Below are 20,762 nucleotides of genomic sequence, written 5' to 3' on the forward strand. Positions count from 1 at the left end.
TTCTGTTGCCTCTGCCAAACCCATTCATCCTTCTGGCCTAGATGATGCTTCCACCACGCAGCCTTCTTGACATCCAAGAGTAGTTTGGATGCCCTCTCCTGCCACCACTCTTTGTGAAGTTCTAGCCCCCAAAGGTTTGCCATCCCAGCCCTTAGCACTCTGTACCACAATTGTCAATCTACCTCGCTGCCTCCCTTCCAAACTAGAAGTTCCCAAGTGGATAACTAAAGTCTTACTTTGCTTTAAATGGTTTTTTTTTAAAAAAACAATTCTTATATATTTTTTGAAATATAACATATACTCAGTAGAGTGCATAAATCATAAGTGTAGAGCTCAATGAATGTTTATGTACACAACCATGTACTCAGATCAAGATATAAAACAGGTAGTGCTCAGAAGTTCCCTTGGTCTCCTCCCAGGTATTAACCCCACCCTAGAAGTAACTGCTGTTCTGACCACGGTCACTATAGTTCTGCCTTTTCTGAAACTTCAGATAAATGGCATGACATAGTAATACTTTTCTGTGTCTGGCTTCTTGTGCTACCCATTATGTCTGTGAAATTTATTCATTTTTTGCATGTTTCAATGGTTTGTCCTTTGTATTGTTGTGCAGTATTCCATTGAATGAACATACCAAATTTCTGTATCCACTGTACTGTTGATGAACGTGCCAGCTAGGATACAGAACATATGGAACTCTCATTCTTTGTTGTTTGGAGTATAAGTTGCTATTACCACGAAGGAAAACTCTTCTTGTCTATCATTGATAACAATGATATATATTGATATCTGTATATTGACATATATATTCTCTATCATTGTCATATATATCTCATTGATTGAGCGCTTAGTATGTGCCAAGCACTGTACTAAGTCTAAATTACCTCACTTAATCCTCACAATCACCCTAAAAATAGATAGTTGCCATCTTTGAAATAGGACCATTGTAGTATCAACATGATAGGATTATCGTGAAGCTGAACTAATACTCTGAAGGACTTAGCCCAAAGCTGCCATTTTGGAAACACTGTTTATGGTACCTCTTATTGTTATTACTAAAGGCCACAGGGCTGGGAGTTCAGGAACCTGGGTTCCATGCCTCCCTAAGACAACCTGAGCGAGTCATCTCAGCATCCTTGACCTCAGAGCCCCTGAAAGGTCGCATCTGCTAGCAGAGACCTCTGGGGATGGCACAAGGCATACTCTTCAATAAGGCCCAGGCTCTCACTTCAGGAAGACTGTTATGTTGGTGGGCGGGGGACAAGACTGAGACTGTGCATCACGGAGAGTCTTGGGAGTGTTTGGGAGCCCTCTACTACATGCTGCTTCTGCAAGTTTGGTAGAGAAGGCACTTCCAAGTGACACTTGTTCCATATCTGTCTCACTAGCCTGTAAGGTCCACAAGGGCTTGGTCCGTGTATGTTTTTCAAGGATTCATTCACAAATACGAACAAGTGCCTCCTTTCCCCCAGGCACTATGCCAAGAGCTGGGGGATACAGCAGTGACCAAGACAGACAAGGTAGGGAGACGGACACCAAACAAGGAAATGAAGGAGCAAGAGTCTTCTTGTGGCAAGTTCTGTGGAGGAAACACAGCAGGGCAATGAGGTGGAGACAAAGTCCTGGGGAGTAGGGTGCTCCAGATTGAGTGGTCACTGAAGACCCTGAAGTTCTAGGGAAGGAAGAGCAGCCCAAGGGGGTCCTCGCAGGGCACAAGCTCCAAGGCCCTGAGGTGAGAAAGGACAGAGACAGTGGTGACGAGCTGAGAGTGGAGGGGGTGGAGGGTAGATCTGAGAGGATATAAAGGCCAGTTCCTGTGGAGCCCTGTACGCCGGGACAGGCAGTGCAAAGTTGACCCTGAGTCTGACGTGAGTCACTCTGAAGGCTTTCAGCTAGAGGGGGGTGCCTGGAATCCCAAGGTCCAAACTGGCTCAGTCTTCTGATGCCCCGGAAGAGTTTGTGGGGGAGGGGCACACAGGAAAGGGGGTGGGCTGTTCCTTGATGAATGAATGCACGCTTGATTGGATGGACGGACGCACGTCCAGAAACAACCACCGTTCCACCAGCGCTCCAGACCCAGGCGGCTGGCTGTAGGCCAGCGACCAGGCGCTGTGACCTTGGGCACATCCCCGCCCCGACTCACAGCCCGGAACCCTGCGTCTCAGGGGCGGGGAGGACGTGCAAGGAGGGACAGGGCGCGCGCGCGGCAGACCGACGGACGGCGGGTCCTCCCGCTCGCTCCTGCGCGACCCCTGCCAGACCCCGGCCCCGGCCCGAACCCTCGCCGCCTGCCGTGTTTACATTCCACCCGCGCGGGCCACGCGGCCTTTTACCGCTCCAGCGCCGCTCGGCTCCGCCCACAGAGCCCTCGGCCCGCCCCTCCGCTGAGCTCGCGCCAGACCTCCCCCGCGTCCTGCCCGCCCGGCGCGGCCCCGCCCTCCACCGCGCGCGCCAGCCGGCCTCCCGCGTCCCGCTCCGCGCGGCGCCGCAGCTCGCGCCGCGCAGGCCCCGCCACGGCCCCGGCCCCGCCCCTCCAGCGCGCAGGCCCTGTCACTTAGCCCCGCCCCGCGCAGGCCCCGCCCCGCGCAGGCCCCACCCCCCCGGCGGTCTCGAGCGGCTCGGCTGGCCGGCGCGGCGGCGGGGCGGTCCTGAAGGCTGTGGCTGGGCGGGCCCCGGCCCAAGGGCTGCCGCTGAGGGGTTCGGAGCCGGCCGGGGCGGGGCGGAGGGTGGCGGGAGGGTGCGAGGGCGGGCCGGGGGCCGGTTCCGCGCGCAGGGATTTTTAAATGTCCCGCTCTTAGCCGGGCGCAGGAGCAGCCGGCTCGGCCGCCAGCGCGGTGTAGGGGGCAGGCGCGGATCCCGCCACCGCCGCGCGCTCGGCCCGCCGCTGCCTCCCGCCTCCCGCCTCCCGGCTTCCCGCTCGCCTCTGCCTCCTGCCTCCTGCCTCCTGCCTCCGGCCTCGGCTCGTGCCGCCTGCCTGCCGCGGAGACGGCTTCGGGTAAGGGCCCTGTCGCGAGCTGCGGGACTGCGCGGCGGCGAGGACTCCCACAGCGCCCGGGTCGGGCCGGGCCGGGGTGGGGGTGGGGCGAGGCCGGGTCGCCGGGTCCCTGAGGCGTCAGCGCGGGGTGCCCCGGTAGGGTGGCTCAGAGACGGACGGGGGGGGAGGGAAGTGTTGAGGGGGAGACTGAGGCAGCCCGGGCCGCAAGGGAGGAGATGGGCCGGCGGGGATTTCGGGGGCCGTGCGGGCCCCCCCCAACCCCGGGTTCGGACCCGGCATCGCAGACTGTTGGCGGCGCCGCGGGTGACAGGCCACCCGGGCCCATCGGCCATTTTCCTGACCGGCCCGGGAGGCTCCCGCCGCCGCCGCCGCAGCCGCCGCCCGCGCGGGAGGGGGAGGGGTGTCCGGGGCAGGCTGGCCGCCCATGCCCCCCCCCCCGCTGCCGGTCGTCTTCACCCCACTGCCCGGTTTGTGTCCCTAAGGCCTGAAACTTGATCCCACGCCCCAAGCCATGCCGAGGGAGAGGAGGGAGAGGTGAGTGGCCCTGGCGCTGTGGGGACGGGAAGGGTATTCAGTGGTGGGGGAGGGGTGAACCCAGATTTGGGGAGAACTCACCCTGACCTCTGTGCCACCCTGCCTTTGCAGGGATGCAAAGGAACGGGACACCATGAAGGAGGAAAGTGGCACAGATGTCTCTGTTCGCTCCAGGAAAAGGAAGGCAAATGTGGCTGTTGTGAGTACAAAGGAGACAGGTGGGGGAGGAGACCCCCCCCAAATCTTACCTGGGAACCAGACTGGGCTCTGCCACATGTTTATTGATAGGGGGTTAATGGGAGTGCATTTGGCAGAAATGGTGCCCACAACCTAACCAACTTTTTCTTTCTCTCTCTCTGTTTTTGTCTTTGGACTATTTGGTGTGTTTCCTTGGCGGGTGGGGGCTGCTTTGTATTAGTTTTTGCAGGATCCAGATGAAGAAATTGCAACACTTGACAGGACTGTGAGAAGCCATTGCAGCAGTCAGGTGGGTGCACTTGCTGATTGGGCCTAGGTGGAGGGCCTCCTGCTCTTTGTGGGTTAGATTGAGTCTCTATCCCCTTTGCCTCCTGCTGAAGGCTTTTTCTCTACCTATGGCCACAGTACATATGGCTGAGCTCTGTGCTCATCAGCGGCACTGACCTCTGCCAGCCTTGGGACTCCAGGAAGGTCTTGGGTTCCTCGCCAGCACCTTTGAGATTACAAATATGCGCTGATGTCTGGAAGAACCAGAATGGACATCAAATAACTCGGTCCTCTCCTTTTGCCCTTGAGGAAACCCAGACTCAGAGGAAGAAAGTAACCCAGAGTCCTGTGCAAGCCAGGGGTGGAGTCCATCCTAGAGCCCTGTCTCTAGGCTGGTGAACTGGGGGGAGGGCTCCTGACACTCTGGGTAGCTGTGATGATGGGAGTTTGTGTGTGTTCATAAGCAACCATGAATTCTCCCCATCCACACTTCTATTTTTCCATCATGTCATGGTGCTTAGGGACCTCCCACCCCCTTTGGGTCAGGTTTCTAACTTTTCCCCCCTCTAGGGGTTCTCAGTCCATCCAGCAATTACCTACAGTGACTACTGCTGTCTGGGGCTTGACCTGGCCTCAGCCGGAGTATTTGGGGAATATTCTGTGTGATGATATGTGTGTCTCAACACAGTTTTTTTAATTGACGAGTCCATTTCTCCTGTCTCTTTGGAATAGTTACTACCAAATTTTCTGCATGCTCATGATATCATTACAACATCAGAAGTTCCTAGCAGAAAAAACTTGTGTTATCTCTCTACCTCCAGAAATGGCTGGAAACTGTAGTTATGGCTCCAGTAGGGGAAGCAGCCTATCTCCAAACTAGCGTGTCAGGTCTTCTGACCCTATCACAGAGAAAAGCTGAGTGGGAATAGTATTTGAGCTGAGGGCAGTGGTCCCAACTAGGTTAGCAATGGGCAGCACATCACTTTGTTGGGCGGTGAGCAACAGCCATAGCTGTTGGTTCTGGAAGAGTGAAGGGCTTTAAAGCAGTAGGTTTGTAGTAACAGTTGTCACTGTACATAAGACCCTAGTAATTAGCATTTCTGGGGAAGTCCATTGAATATTGAACAAGGGGGTTGATAATTTCCTTCTCGTTAGATGAGGAAATACTTCACTTTAGGGAAGGAAATAAGAATTCTTTCTTTTCTTTTCCTCTTCTTTAAAAAACAAGAAACAAACTTTAAGTAGGGTGATTTTTGTGGGGCACGATTAAATGGATCTCTACTTTGTGAAACTCAGGATTGTTTATTTTGCCAACTGTTTTTGAATTGAAATTTCCAAGTGAGAAAGAAATAAAGGCATCCATATTGACTTGTTAGAGTTTTAGAGTAGTTTCTGTTCTCCAGGAGGATTGGAGCAGTGCTAGGGTGACTAAAATGGGGCTGTGGTCCTATCCCTAAACTGTGGACAGTTGATCACACTGGTATATGAATAAGCATATAATTTCCAACTAGAAGGAATTTTCATAGTGATTCAGAGATTAATGACAATAGGTTTCTGCACATTTTTTAGAGCAGATAGCTTGAAAATTGTCCATCTATTAATGGAGGATTCGTTGTCTTGTTATTTCTCTGTGTAGATTCCTGAACCTAGAATTTTGGGGTAACACAATCTTTTTCCCTATTAATTACACAGAATTTTTCTCAGGAGTTGTAGTTCAGCCCAGTACATTAGCCTTGAGCCACTTGTGGGCATTGTCCTAAGTCCTTACAACTGCTTCATCAGGACCACAGAGAACCTTTGATTCTTACCTTAGGCCTTTCCTAAGGACAAGACTACGCTTTTATCTAAAATCCATTCAACATAATCTGTTTTGTTGTTTAACTTTTTGCATGAGACCCACCTTTTTTATTGAAGTGAATCCTGGGCCTTCTATTAGTTACTTCTCAGCACCTGGTTTTGCATAGGTAGTTCTATTGTTAATTCATAAGGAGTCAGGGGTGGTTAGAAATAGTCAAAATTGGTCTCTTGCTCTTATCCCTTTCCTTCCTAAAGTCAGATGGATCTGGCCTCCTTTAAAACCCAGTATCTGCTCAAGAGAAAGGCCATAGACTTCATATTGTGCTTCACCCACTGGGTCCTAAAACTTTCCAAACCACATGTCTGCTTGTGGGTTGTCCGGTTTGTCTGTGAACTGCGGGTTGGAAACTGCTGCCATTTTCTCCCCAAAGGCTGCTCTCAGCTCTCTTCAGCCATCTGGCTGCGGAGGGTGGCACCCAGCTTCTGCCTTCACAGCTGAATTCATTCCTGAATGAAGAAACAACTTGAAGCAGTTATGTGACCCTTTTTGCGTCAAGGAAATGCTACCAGCACATGATACTAGAGCTGGAAGGGGAGGTTGCCCTTCTGGAACAGCTGTTGGCAGGAGTTGTCATGGTTAATTTGCATGCCCAATTCTTCGCACCCTGGGTAGAGAAGAGCTTTATCCTGCTTTGCTCTTCTCAGCACACTAACAGTGCTCTGTCTGCCTCTGAAAGTGGCCGGTGTGCCCTGAGAGCCATTCTCCAGGCAGCACCTGGAGCCCAGGTCCCCACGCTCATTTCTAGTCGTCCCCTTGTCCCTTTTCTTCTCTAGTCAACCTTAATGAGCTGTCTGCCTTAAAAAAAAGTGCCAAGAATCTCAGACTTCGCAGGGCTTCCATGCTGGTGGGATTGTTACCTGCCACATTGTCAACAAAATCACTCTTATAATTCAAAAAAAATCCATCATAGGGTTCTTTTCAGAGTAGAACGATGAACAGAGCAGCTTGAAAAAGAAAATTTTCTAAATGGCAAAATGACCTTAGTAGTTTCCAAATATTGAAAATTGAATAAAATTAAGTATCTGGAATCTTTAAAAGAAAAGCATATTTGGGCTTGGGTTTTTAATGATATTTAATGACATTTAATGATATTTGGGCTTGGGTTTTTATATCACTTATCAGTTATTTGAGTCAATCTGTGCAAGACTTTGGGGACGGGATTCAAAGGTCTTCAGGGGTATCTGACTTCTATCTCCACAGACTTCTTAGTATATCCTGTGACCATTCCTGGATTTGGTTTTAACTAGGCAGATATTCTTTTTGTTTTGTTTTGAGTTAAGGAAAACAAAAGGTCCCAATTATGTAATGTATTAGGCTCGTCTTGCAACTAAAAGATGTCACATTTGATGGGTTTTTGTTTTAAGATGGGGAAACTTTAAATATAGATGGTAATCAGTTTACATTTTGATCTTTTACACTTGTGAATGTGGAGTGCCCATGTAAATACTTTTATTGAAGTCCTTTCACTCTTAAGAAATTTTAGATTAGTTGTACTTGTTAAAAAAACAAATCTTTCAGTTGTGACCAAGTAATCCCACAGCATGCCTTAGACTAAGTTATGCCCAGTATCTTACTGAGCTGCAAATGGATTTGTATCGTTGGTGCTGTTGTCGTCTTTTGTAATATAAGAGTGCTTTGCCTTTTGTCTTAACCCCTCCTGGGTCCATCTTACTGCTCAGGTATGTGTTTGAGGGTGACAACGTGGAGGACAAAATGCTACTGACTTTGTAGTTGTCTTAGATATTTATCGCATAGACTCCTAAACCAGTGACATGTGAAATGGAAGCTTGGAGTCATTACTGTGGCTTTTATTTACACGTTCCATCTTCATCTGAATTTAGTCCGGAATATGTATTTGGGCCTAGAGATTGCTGTCTAGGGTGAAGACCTTTTCTGTTTTACTGGCTGTTCTACAAATTAATGAATGTAAAAATAGCTGGTTCATATCAAACATTTAAAAATGTGTTTTTTCTTTTACAGCCTTGGGACGGTAATTCTGTGTGTGAAAACCCCTGCTCCTTGATTCCCACACCGGACAAAGAAGAGGATGAGCCAGCATACCCAAGTTCCGCGTGTGGACCGCAGAGTTTCATGCCCTCCAGAGCCTCACCACTGCCTATACTGAAGTAAGTTGCTTGCCGTGTGCCTTCCAGATCTTTTACTCCTTGTGCCCAATCTCACCAAGTTAGTGTGGACGCATACTGACACCTACCTTTTGTCTTTCACTTGGTTTTGTTTCTTGTAGCTGGGCAAATAGAGATGAGGTCTGGAAAATTATGCTAAACAAGGAAAAGACATACTTAAGGGATAAGCACTTTATGCAGCGGCACCCTCTCCTGCAGCCTAAGATGCGAGCAATTCTTCTGGATTGGTTAATGGAGGTGAGCTTGAGTCTTCCAGCTGGCTGGAAGCATTTACCACTTCTAGAATCATCTGTGCTATTATGATTTCCTCCTGTGTTTGATCCCATTGACACATTCTGTGTCTCTGAAGCTGTGGTATATATATTGCTGTTTTGCTTGCATTCTTCCTTAGAAGAATTTCTGAAGTCTCTTTACCTCTTAGCCATTTTTAAGTTGGCCTCTAATTTTTTTCTTCAAAGTTTAGATAATTACAAATTTTCCACATAACTGTAAATATTGATATTTGGTCTTTGTTAATTAAATTGCTTTTAAATCTATCCAGTAGAATGCAGATAACAGCTATTTGATAAGCCATTATCATAAGTTTTCAAAATATATGAACAGGCTTGTCTTCAACAGTCAGAAAGCTTACATTGTTCCTTTTTAACTCCTTGGAATCCATTTCTCCTTCCCCACAGAATATCGTTCTAACAAAATATATTGTTCAAATCTTTTATTGGTCACACCGTCAGACTTCTCTGCAACAATTGATCAAAAGAACAAGTATTACAAATGGTGATGGGTAATTGTTAAACACAAAAAGCGATATTGTATGGGCAGTGCACCTCCCTCTGAGAGGAAGTGTGGGTGACTTTGTGATGCCTCGATGAAGGGGCCCTTCCTGGACACATGGAAGCCTTGGGTGATGAGAAGTAGGCTTTCTTTGTGGTGTTGAAGGAATCTCAGGTAGATCCATTTTATGAAAAAAGGACCTGGGGAAGCCAAGTGTCTAAATATTCCCTAAAAACAAACTCTGCTGTGTACTCTTTGGAAAGCCTATATTCCAGGGGTATGCGCCCCCCTGTTATGCCCATCCTGGAATCAGATCCCCTGCTGCCGCCTCACCATGTATGTGTCTTCGTCAGGCAAGTCATTGAACTTAGAATCTTGGTTTTTCTCATCTGCAGTATTTTCTAACAGTATTTTCCTTGCAGAGTTGGTATGGATTAGAAATAGTAGGCAAGAAAAGATAGCTGTTTTTACCATTATTAATTTGCTTTTCTTTATTGGTCTCTGAACATGTTAACATTTTCTGTACTGAGTTCTTTGGCAGGCCTGCCTGCTTAAAACTACAGGCCTTGCAGTTGCCCACTGCAGGCCCACTGTGGCCCATAGCCCTTCTGGGCCCTTTGAGACATTTTATAATTCCTCGAAACATTAGACGTGTAGTATACTTTACTTCCCCAGGCTTCAGCTCATAAGATGTGACAGAGAAGTTCTATTTTGTATAGTGCAGGTGATGCCATATACTTTAAGGAAGGCTTCTCTCTGAAAGTAAATCAAAAAAGTCATGTAATACCATTAAAAGGATAGAAAAGAATGGTAACCTTTTTGTCTTCGGTGGAACAAAACTGCAGGCTTGTCTGCAGCAATGCTGTTTCTCAGCCCCGAGCCTAGCCAGGAAGTCTGCGTGCGTGTGGGAAAGGTGGTGCTCAGGCTGTGTGCCCAATTGTGGCTGGGTGACATAGGTCTGAGAGTTTGTTCCTGCGGGGACAGAAGCTCTAGTTTCACTTCTGATCAGATCATAATTATATTACTTTATAAAAACTGACTTCAAATATACCTCAACCTGGACTTTAGAAATACTCTTTAGTGATTGATGGAATTTTCTCTCAATGTTCTGTTTGTTGTTTCTCCGGTGCCTTTTCTACTTTTTAGCCCCATGAATTGCACTCACACATGGGAAGGCCTGTGTAGGAATGGCAGTTTTATATGCATAATCGGACATTAGACGGTGGTGATGAGTTGAAGTCTACTATTTCCTTGGTCCTCTTTGGCTCCCTCATGCACATCATTTTACCCGCTCTCTCAGCATTCCTGTGAGGTGGGCAGGGGAGGCATGGTCCTAATTTTAGTTTGAGATTATCATTCACAGTTTTTCCATGAAAATGCTGCTTTAGCAGCCTATGCCCATTTGCCCTTACTATTATATAGATCACAGAACACTTAATCCTTCTGAGTTCCAGCTTTGCTCTGTGTTTGTGCTTAGGGATAAGCCAGGTAACCATCCTTTCAGAAAAGCAAAGTTCTCTCTCTTGATTTGGTTATATTGTCCTTCACCAAAACTCATGGCAAGTTGTTTTTTTGTTGTTCTTTTTTCCTCAAGTAACTGTTCTAAAACTTACTAAATATTTTTTCAGGTGTGCGAAGTCTATAAACTTCACAGAGAGACATTTTACTTGGCACAGGATTTCTTTGATCGGTATATGGCAACACAACAAAATATTGTTAAAACACTTTTACAGCTTATTGGGATTTCATCTTTATTTATTGCTGCCAAACTTGAGGTAAATTATTTTTAAATATTTTTATGTAGCACATGCTGTTTCTTGAGATCCCCTGAGATTACTGGAATAGGCCAACTGTTTGTCTACATTTTTCTAATTTGAGGTCATCTAAAGTAAAGATACATGCAGAAAGGGCTAGAAATCAAGAAGTGAGAGAAGTAGAGAGTATATAAAATGCTTAGGTTAATGTAGTTACTTTACGCCAAAAAATTGAACTTTGACCCAAGAGGATTAGAATTTTGATGTGATGAGAAGGGTGGATAGGCCCAACTTTCAAACATGTTGCTAAAGGTATTAAAAAGGTGAAAATTTCAAAAATGTCCCCACTGAGTAAAAGCTGTATTTATGTCTTTATTTATTGGTAACGATGGGTGTTTGGTTTCTTTCACAATGAATGCATTTTGACCAGTGGAGTAGCTCCTGTATTTATTCTATGATGTTCCCTCTCTTTCCATGCTAGCATACTAAAAGCAGTAATTTTGGATGTACATTGTAAGTTAAAACTATTAGAGAAATTTGCTAGTCATTTCTCCCTTTTATTTCCTTTTAGGAAATCTATCCTCCAAAGCTACACCAGTTTGCTTATGTTACAGATGGGGCTTGTTCGGGAGAGGAAATTCTTAGCATGGAATTAATCATTATGAAGGTAGGTTACAAGTTAATTTTTCAGTCCTTTTTTTTAAATGCATACATAATATCTTTTCCACATTCAGTGTGAGTGCATCTGACTAGGTGTTCTCCAGCTGGACACATTGTGGCATGGAATGTGGCTGCATTTTGAACTCCTTTAGAGGCCCAAAGGGAGCAGAAATGTGTTTTGTTTTGGTTTTTTTTCTCAGCCATTGGTTTGACCCTTCTCTCTGTTTTCCCTTAGGCCCTTAAGTGGCACTTAAGTCCCCTGACCATTGTGTCCTGGCTGAATGTATATATGCAGGTTGCATATCTAAATGACTTATATGAAGTGCTCCTGCCACAGTATCCCCAGCAAATCTTCATACAGATCGCAGAGGTGAGTGGCTCTGTTACCTCTGGGAGGGTCTACCTACCCCACCGGGAAACCGAGGATCTCTAGAAGGGATAGATGTTGGCCGCCTGCTTTAGTGTTCTTTTCTCCTCCACAGCTTTTAGATCTTTGTGTCCTGGATGTTGGCTGCTTAGAATTTCCCTATGGTGTACTTGCTGCTTCTGCCTTGTATCATTTCTCTTCATCTGAATTGATGCAAAAGGTTTCAGGTACGTTGGCTTTCTAGTCCATTCACAAGGTGTATTAAACTTACAAACCGATGGAGCCTAAAATTTATTTTCGTTGCAGGGTATCAATGGTGTGATATAGAGAAGTGTGTCAAGTGGATGGTTCCATTTGCCATGGTTATAAGGGAGACAGGGAGCTCAAAACTTAAGCACTTCAGGGGAGTTCCTGCTGAAGATGCGCACAACATCCAGACCCACATAAACAGCTTGGATTTGCTGGTGAGTCGTGTTCCTCATTTCCCAGATAAATTCCTAAAACTGCCTGAGTAGCCTCTTCACTCCTCTTTAGGCAGTCTCCCAATATCCTAGAAAGACTCCAGTTCTTTTAATTCCTTTGAAAAAGAAAAATTGTGCTCAATAGATGCGATGTCTAAATAGCACGTAGACCAGCGGCTTCAGATTGTTCTTTGCTGTTTCGTTGCCCTCACCTCCACAGAAAGGAGCACACAGGCCGCGAAGCCCAAAAGATGCATTCTTCCATTTTAACATTTCTCGCTTTTATTCTTACCAGGACAAAGCCCAAGCAAAGAAAGCCATATTGTCTGAACAAAATAGGATTTCTCCTCTCCCCACCGGGGTCCTCACTCCCCCACAGAGCAGTAAGAAGCAGAGCAGTGAGCAGGGGACCGCGTGACCACACCAGCATCCTCCACCAAAGACAGTTGTGCAGAAGTGCCCGCTCCAAGTTCCCTGCTGCATACTGGGGCGGAGGTGCGCATTAGCTTTTACAGATATTTCAATGGAAGAGCATGTCTCTTCTGCAACCGAAGTGTTTCTGTGGATGGCATTGGACAGGGACAAGTGTTTTTTATTGAATGCTTAGATTTTTTGAAATAAGTGGGTCAAGTACACCAGCCACCTCCAGAACACCAATGAGTGCTCCAGATGCTGCTAAGGAGGGTGATACTTGACTTGATTGACTGTTCACACACAGAACAAAGGCTTGAAGTTGCGGAGTGCCACGTTGCTGTGGGCTCCCCTCGGGTGTGCTGGGTTGTGTCGTATTGAGGGGAACAGGTGGTTGTGAGCATTGTGATGTGGAGCCCACAACCAGCTGTGCTGGGGGCCTGCCCTTTTACACTATCAGTTGACAATGTACAATGCCTTTTATGAACTGTTATTTTGTACGTGCTGCTATGTCTATCCGTTTTTTTAATAAAGGTAACACTGTCTTTGAGACAGCTCATTTTATGAGCTACGTGTGATCATTTAAGTTAGAAGTCATCTTTGAGTGTGGCTGTATCGAGTTCTCTTTCTTTAACTTCATACTTCTTAAAGCTCACACCTTTCAGGCAAATATATTTGAAAGAAGTGAGCTTTAGGTACAGCCACCAATGCCTCCCAAGGGCTACGTGAGGTGGGAATGAGGCTTCGATTTGGCATTTCTCCCCCTTTCTCCCAGGCCCACACAGTGGCTGCGCAGGTGGGGCTTGCCGGCAGGCGGTGACAGTACTGGGGAGCACGTGTCTGCATCCAAGAGGATTCTTAGGTATGATGTCCACTCCACGACAGGCCAGAGGTCATAAAGCATCTGTAATAAGTGTTACTCAACACCCTTTTTGTCCTTACCCAAATCTTAACCTAAAGAACTTTTGTTGGGAGAACTTGTTAACATAATGTAGTAGCCTAAAACCAAACTTGGAAGAAGAAAATGTAAAATAAAATGATATGTAGCTCAAGGCCAGATGTCGGTGCACGGTCTGAACCTTGACCACTGATGGATCACCAAATGCCTTGCCCATGGAAGGAGTACCTGTCCACTTGGAGGCCTAATGTGTACATTTCACGATGCATTTTGTCAAGCATTCTCATCATGGTGGTCTTGTGTGTTGCACTTCCTTACAACGCTTTGGTTTATGTTATGGGTTCAGAAAAAGGGAGGGTGAATGAGCAAACAAACCCACTTATTTTCAACTTGGTATTTTATCTCATTTTGCAAAACCCTGTCTCAATAGAAAAACAGCCATTTAAAAATCTGTATCATATTTATATGAAATCGGAGAGAGACCCTACTCCACATTGTGATGCTATAGTTCTGGCAAGTTTTAATATGGTGTTCCAAATAAATGCATTATAAATCTACATGTCCTGGTATTTAGTCAGATGGTACTCTGAGCTAATTATTTCCTCATCTCAGGCAGAGATGCTCCCACCTTAAAAAGCAATGAATTTTTAATGGTGACCATTCGTAAGTGGCTTGTTGGAAAAATCCTATAAGTGGTTAACTTACATTTGGCATTTTCTATGCAAAAACATGGCACTGAAAACATTTCTATATTCAAAGCTTTGGATAAGTTTTAAGGCTTGACAGGGGAGGTGACACTGGTCTGAACACATGTTCGAGGCAGGTACTAACTACTTCATGGACCATCTGGCCCACACATTGTCACAGAGTGCTACTGGGGCTGCTGAAATGAGAATGCCTTATAAGCAAATTTGAGTGCTGCATTTCTGGACATCAGGGTTTTGGTTTTGTTTTTATTAAATGGCAGTGTTGCCATGGGTAGCTCTGAATCATCTGTGCTAATAAAGGTTGCGTCCTGAGTGGATAAGTGAAATCCACAGGAATCAATATTTTCTGTGGCTCTGCCAGAAACCCTAAGAGCCACTAGTAAGTAACATCAAGTTTCCCTGCTTTAAGGAGCTCCTCCTTTTGCTAGTAGTCAGCACAAACTTTGGTCCCTCACTGATTGGCTCTGCATACCCATTTGCCAAATCATTTTTGTTCTGCCATTCAGCTAAAACCGGCTGAGGCTGGGGGATGCCAAACAGACATGGGGGTGAAAATGGCAGCTCTGGTCAACCTGGATGAGCAAATGCTCTGAGGCAGAGGTGGTGAGCAGGGGGACCCAGAGAAGGAGGTGACGTGGCCTCTTAGTCTGACTTCCTTGTGTTAGAGGAGAAACTAAGAGTAACTTATTGACCAACCATGAGGGCTGATTGGATTGTGGTAGAGCAAACCACATCCTCATGTCACGCCCCAGCTCACAGTTCAGTCACCAGACCTCCCCAGAGTTGCTCTGGTTGTCCCTGTCCTCTGTGTCGTAGAAAGAAAACACTGGTCTTCAGGTAGTGGGTGTGGAAGTCCTTCCAACGCCATCTTCCCTGTGTGGACCTCGGACAACTCATTGCTGCGTGGATTTCACACCGAGTGGATAAATGATGCTAAGGTTCACGTGGACTCTAGGTTCCTAAGGGCTGATAAGTAAAGCCGTTGAGCCCTTGAAGATTTGGAGCACAGACAGTGCAAGATAGACTCAGACACAAATGAGATTGGAGTTTATTTGGGCAAAATTAGGCTCTAGCTCAGAGCAGGGTTGGCAAGAGAAATCAAATCTGATAATGTCTAGTCATATTTACCCAACCGTGCATTTTCCTACCGCATGTTCAACATTTTGAAATTCAAATCACATTTATACCTTGGACATTGTTAGAAGACTATTTTTATCCCTGCTGTAATCATCTAATTTGCTGATTACAGGTCTCAAATTGCCACAGAGAACTCAATTTTTGAAAGAATTGTCCTGTTTGATCAAATATGTTATTCAAGCAACGCAACCATTTGTTCCACAAGGTTACCTGCCAGGCAGAGCTAACCAGGAGTAATAGCATTAGAAGCCTGTACTTAAAACCAAGCATTAGCTAATCTGCCTGCGACAATAGAGTCTTAAATATAATTTGCTGCAGATACTTCAGTTCCTGCACTGACAGACAATTGCATTTTGTATTCAATGAGCATAGATTTTTTTCCTACCTCATCCCAACTCCAGATTCAGCTCCCAAAGACTCTAATGTGCTCAGTGTCACAGGCTTACCAAGTACTATTTCCCAGGAGGTTCAGATGGGAGGGCAACGCTGTCCTGCATGGAATAAGGACTCCCTCTGCACCCCCCACCCCACCTATCCTTTCAATCATTTTTCCCGACCAATGTCATTTCCAAAAATTGTGTGGCAGCTGACTGCAGTGATTTCTGGTCTGATGCTGGCTTCCCCGGTGTGGTGCGCGGGGTGCTCTCTGTCGTGAGCCCCTGAGCCCTGCTGTGCACCACCAGGACTTGAGACCAAAGCATGTGGGATGCGATCCTAGAGCTCAGGTGAGCGGGTCTGGAACCCCGGGAGTGTGGGGGCCTGGGAAGGGCCTGGAGCAGAGCTGCCACGCCTATTTGAGAGGGCCCGCCCCCCCAGCTGATGAAGAGCGGTCAGGGTCACGAGTCAGCGGAGGAAGCAGGAGATAATGCAGCGGAGGTGACAGAGGCCACGTCACAATGGGCTTTTACGAGTCAGGCTCGTATGTCCCAATGTCCCTGGCAGCAGGGAGCTGGTGTTTGTGAAGGGGACAATGATGGGCTCAGAGCTACACCTGGAGGCAGAAGTTGAAGAAATAAGCCCTGAGTTCTGCCTCTCAGGGTCCCGGGAAAAGGACTGTGCGCTCCATGCATCAGTGATTTCTAAATGGCCCTGCCTCAGTGACTGCCCCCCATCTCCTTTCAGGCCACAGCGACTTCTACGCCTGCACCCCTGCCTGTCAGCCCATCCACAGTCAGCTAGACCCTCACCTCCTGCCGGAGAGCACCCCTGTCTGTCCCACACCGATGTCCCCAGTACCTCCTGTCTGAAGGGAGCCTCCACCAGCACATCTCCTCACCCCAACGTGCGCACTTTGCCATCTTCTAGGGAAACTGCTTACTTCACTTCCCGTTGTTAATACTCTTAGGAAAAATGGGCACTGGCGATACACAATACTCATAGGAAAGCCACTCAATTCACAAGTCATCGGCGAGATCAGTTCACACGCATCCGACAGGCAAACATGTTCAAGTGCAGAAAGAAATATGATGACTTACCTGGAGACCCATCCCCAGTTTCACATTTTTTTAAAGAAATACAACATTAAAGATGCCACTGAAGGGCCCCCTGGTCTCCCTCCCCCCATCCCATCGTCTTTCTTTCCTGCCCAGAGTTAACAATCACCCTGAGGTCAGTGTGGATGATTCCCACACATATTTTTAGACTTTTATCATTTACATTTGGCTCCATAAGCAATAGACTTACAGAAACACTACTCTGGGTGTCCTAAAAATCCACACCAGTGGCATCGAACCTTACCTATAATAATACCACTTCCTATTCTCTTTCAACCTTATTTTCAAGATTTACCCACATGGACGCGTGGAGGGTTGGATTTATTTATTTTTAACTGTGATAGAGTTTTCTCTTATGTGACTATCCCACAACGTATACAGTCCCTCCCAGGCTGGCCCATGAGCAGGTCAGCAATGCCATCACCATCACCGATGACGCTGCAATGAGCATCTTGCACACACGTGGCACATGTGTGGGGGTTCCTCCGGGGCACATTCCCAGACCTGGAGCCGCCGTGTCAAAGGGCGTGTGCCCCTGCAACTTTACTAGATGTGGTCAGCTAATTCCCCAAATTATGCTGATCGATCCTCCCAGCCAGGGACTGTGAGCGAGCCTATCTTCCCACGGCTGCTCCAGCACTTGCTACAGCCATCTTTTCTTCCCGTGAAAATTGCTATTATTTAACTTCCTTGGTTTTTCTCTGATTATGGAAGCGGAACACGTGTGATATGATAAATTAGACTTCTGCGGACATGTACAACAGAGAAAGTGAAAATCCCGCAGAGGTACCATCCTTACCAGTTTTGGTGTTAAAATAGTGTACGTGGCTCCAGAACCTTTTCTATGCATACATGAACATACGAATACACAAAACATTTGCTGGTTTTTGTACAGGGCTATTTCATCCAATTATCTCTCTTAAGTCATTTAAAACGGACATACCCATGCAAACTCACCCTCTCTCATTTTTCTTTTTCAGTGATTGCTTGCCAATTGATTTCGTTGCTTAGCACATCATTTCAGGGCCTGGCACATGATAGGCGCTTATTAAATATTCACTCCCTGAATGAAGAGGGAAATGGATTGATTCTTACATGTGTAGTCACTTTCATTAAATTTCATACTCTTCCATGCCCAGAAGAATACACGCTATCTTCCACTTGCAAAAGACCACATTCCAACTGAAAAGCAAGACCTGAACAGAAATGAATCAGACTTCTGCTGTTCTAGCGTTTCTTCTGGGCAAAGGAGCCACACACCATTGAATTCCAGTTCCTGGAGGGGTCACAAGGGTGGAATGACATACAAAAGCTCCAGTGCATCATCAGACAGAGAGCTAGACAAATCCATTCCCCCAGTCTTCCAGAAAGTTCTCTGTGCCCCTCTTGCTAAGCACCTCCCCAAGTTATACCTTGTAGACAAACAACGAGCAATCTGTCGTCGTGAGAGATGATGACTTGGTCTGAAGCGCCACCCCCCCCAAACTTCTCTGTCCTCCATCCCTCCCTGACTCTGCGCGGGGTCCCTGTGGCTCTCAGGGTAGAAACAGAGGCTGCCCATCTGGGCTGTGGGGCTGGTGCTGCCGTGCGGGGCTCTGTTGTGTTTGGGCTGCAAAGAGGTTTTGAAACATTTGAGCCGACATGTGAAACTTGGGAGAGCTCATATAGTCTTGTGGCTCCCAGCCCCTGGCAGCCTGGCCAGCAGGGCCCACAGCGTGCAGAACACCAGAGTCCCCACCGCCCCTGCCCCTGGCCCGGGAATCCCTGCCGTTGATCCTCACCAACACACTGCCAACCTCCCGGGGAAGACAAATAGCTGGGGCCCCTAACTCTATCAAAAGCAAGAAAACAGTACAGATGAAGAACGCAGAAAGGTCCAAGGAAAGTGGCAGAGAGAGCAGGCTATTTGAGCATGTTTAAGACCAGGACAAACATCTCGGTGTCCAAAGACATGTTCTTTACCTGTCTATCTCCCACAGGCGATGGGGATTCAGACTCCTGGATTTTCGGGAGAGTCTCGGCTCTCACCCTGAGGGCTGTGGGGCTTTCAGCTCATCACTGACCTACTTGGGGATTCAGACTCCTCATCTGCCCAGTGGGCAGGAGAGCACAGTGTGTTCTCTCGGTGTAAGCCCAGGCTCTCAGGGGTTAAGAGTGGCTTTCTGTTTCTCTTCAAATGCTGGTCTTCCAGGTGGTGATGAAAGCCTGGGTTGGGGTGTTTTTAGGTTTGCAGTACACTTCAGGGAACTTCCCTGCTTCCTGTCATGCAAAGGAGGTTTCGTTTCTCTCGACATCAAGGGTGGGTGGGGGGCCAGTGCGACAGTGCACAGGGCAGAGAGCAGGCCGGCAAGCAGGTGGGCTGGAAGCTGGCCAGGGGCTGAGGGCCGCTCCACCTCCCCCGGGGTCCGCCAGGCAGTCTGCTGACCCTCAGGGTGACCTTTGACACTCAGCCCATCTAGGACTGGTCAAGGCCGGAGGTGGGGCAAGTGTGATTCCAGGGCTGCTTCCAAAAAATGCCCCCACCCCCACCTGCGAGGGAACTGGCCTTGCAGGATGGCCCTCGACAGGGTCCCGGGTGGGAGGGAGCTCGGGCCTGGCTTTGTTCTTTCTTGAATGGAACTTGTGCTGTACTGCTAGAAAATGCTCTGTCTACTTCTGCCCTGGGAGGGAGAGAACGGAGGCATCAGAAGACAAATTGCAGCAGAAAAAGATGAGTTTCCAGATCCTGGGAGTGATTTTCTGCACCGTTCATTTTAGCGACGTCCAGGGCAGTGGAAGGAGAGGGCTCGTCTGTGGACGAGATAGATGCAGATGCCAATAAAGAATTCATGGGAGCACAAAAGGCAGGCTGGGCGGGTTTTATTAATTATATTTCTTTTATCCTCGTAACAATGGCATGTCAGTAATCTACACTGAATGTGCCCAATTGATGCTAATGATTTCATCCTTTTGTTTCTGTGTTAAAAAAAAAAAAAAGGGCTGTCTTCCCCAGCGAGTCAGCCCCAGAGTGAGCCTGGAGCCCAGCAGGGCCTGGGGAGCCCTCCTCTGGGCCCCTCGCCCTGTCCTTTTGGTACCCAGGCAATGCCAAGGGCACCAGCAGTGGCTGTTTGCCATGTTCCCAGGCCCTGCCGCGCTCCTTCTGCTTTGCCATAATCCGGCGCACGGGTACTCTGACGTGGGTGGCAGGGCAGTGTGTGTGGGAGTATGTGTCTGGAGCAGTGTTTCAGAGCCAAGGACCCCTCTTGGTGCACCTGAAATCACATTCCTCACCCAAGGGTTCTTTTTGAAGAAAGAAAAAATACAGGTTATGGATTGCTTTCTCCCCACAATCCCTGTCTATTGGTATTGGGTTTCATGATTTGGCATAAGTTGGGGAAAGGAGTGTGTGTTGGAGGACAGCGATGACTGAAAGGGCCACAGAGCATTCCCCTCCCCACCCCCCACCCCCGGTCTATCATCACCCTCCCTCACTGGAGCCCAGGAGGAGCGGTCAGGAATGGCACCGAAGTTTCCAAACAGAGATATGCTGAACCTCAGGGTCCTCTCCTTCTCCCTGGTGCCACCCCATCATGGGCTGCCGCACATCTGGCCCAGGGCGGGCCCAGGGAAAGCATCCAGGCCAGAAACAATGTTTCCTATTACAAATTAACCAGATGAATGTGCCCACCTGATGCTTAGGCTGCTGTTGGAGACTAACTTGACTAGCACAGGATGTGTGGGGCGGTGCACAATCTGTGAGCAGCCGGGAGCTAAAATAAGAGCCCCATGCTAGGACTCTCAGCTGCAACAGCCCACAAAAGGCTTCCAGAACAGGGTTTGGATGACCCTCCTGCCCCCCTTTGCACATTGACACCCCTCTGACACCCCTTCCCACCATAGCCCTGGTTTGTGGGAAGGTCCTAGAGGGGAGCCCAATGTGGCCAGCTCCACCTGCTGCTTCAGCTTGGACAGGAAAGTTCTGGAATTTCCATGCAGGGGGATCATGGTGTCCTGTGGCTGACGATGGGGGCCGTGGGCATATCCAAGGATGCGTGTGCCGCCACAGGCTCATGGAGGTCGTTTGGGAGGAACAGGCAACAGCTGAGGAGGTCAGAGCTCCTCCCGGTC

At 47.8% G+C, this 20,762-nt stretch overlaps 1 protein-coding gene and 1 long non-coding RNA gene across 4 annotated transcripts; one reads left to right on the top strand and one right to left on the bottom strand.

Annotated features, from left to right (window-relative positions):
* Window positions 1–2,746: 2,746 nt before the first annotated feature.
* CCNE1 (cyclin E1) lies at window positions 2,747–14,044 on the top strand. Of its 3 annotated transcripts, XR_003524336.2 has the most exons (13): window positions 2,748–2,995; window positions 3,478–3,529; window positions 3,641–3,728; window positions 3,948–4,016; window positions 7,833–7,978; window positions 8,098–8,233; window positions 10,396–10,542; window positions 11,093–11,188; window positions 11,417–11,551; window positions 11,664–11,775; window positions 11,855–12,012; window positions 12,305–12,504; window positions 13,196–14,044. XR_003524336.2 is itself a non-coding variant. In XM_027620278.1 (12 exons), exons 2-12 carry the CDS (start codon window positions 3,507–3,509, stop codon window positions 12,425–12,427), a joined length of 1,224 nt encoding a protein of 407 aa, XP_027476079.1. In that variant the 5' UTR covers window positions 2,747–2,995; window positions 3,478–3,506; the 3' UTR covers window positions 12,428–13,168. The 3 variants fall into 3 exon arrangements, 2 of the variants coding, with proteins under 2 accessions (XP_027476079.1, XP_027476078.1); XM_027620278.1 differs by lacking the exon at window positions 13,196–14,044 and having other exon boundaries at window positions 2,747–2,995; window positions 3,957–4,016; window positions 12,305–13,168; XM_027620277.2 differs by lacking the exon at window positions 13,196–14,044 and having other exon boundaries at window positions 12,305–12,972.
* Window positions 8,558–18,818, bottom strand: LOC113936715. Its single transcript, XR_003524337.1, has 3 exons — window positions 18,618–18,818; window positions 17,613–17,718; window positions 8,558–9,523 (listed from the first exon to the last, which is right to left on the bottom strand). It is a non-coding gene; the product is annotated as an uncharacterized LOC113936715 (long non-coding RNA).
* Between the last annotated feature and the right edge of the window lie 1,944 nt (window positions 18,819–20,762).

This window comes from Zalophus californianus, chromosome 17 (assembly GCF_009762305.2).
Source record: "Zalophus californianus isolate mZalCal1 chromosome 17, mZalCal1.pri.v2, whole genome shotgun sequence".
In the NCBI taxonomy this organism is placed as follows: Eukaryota; Metazoa; Chordata; class Mammalia; order Carnivora; family Otariidae; genus Zalophus; species Zalophus californianus.

Coding starts and splice junctions, on each gene's coding strand:
- CCNE1 (XM_027620277.2), top strand. CDS start 3,507: ATGCCGAGGGAGAGGAGGGAGAG. Junction 3,729..3,947: donor GGAAGGCAAATGTGGCTGTT/GTGAGTACAAAG, acceptor GCTTTGTATTAG/TTTTTGCAGGATCCAGATGA. Junction 11,776..11,854: donor ATTGATGCAAAAGGTTTCAG/GTACGTTGGCTT, acceptor TTTTCGTTGCAG/GGTATCAATGGTGTGATATA.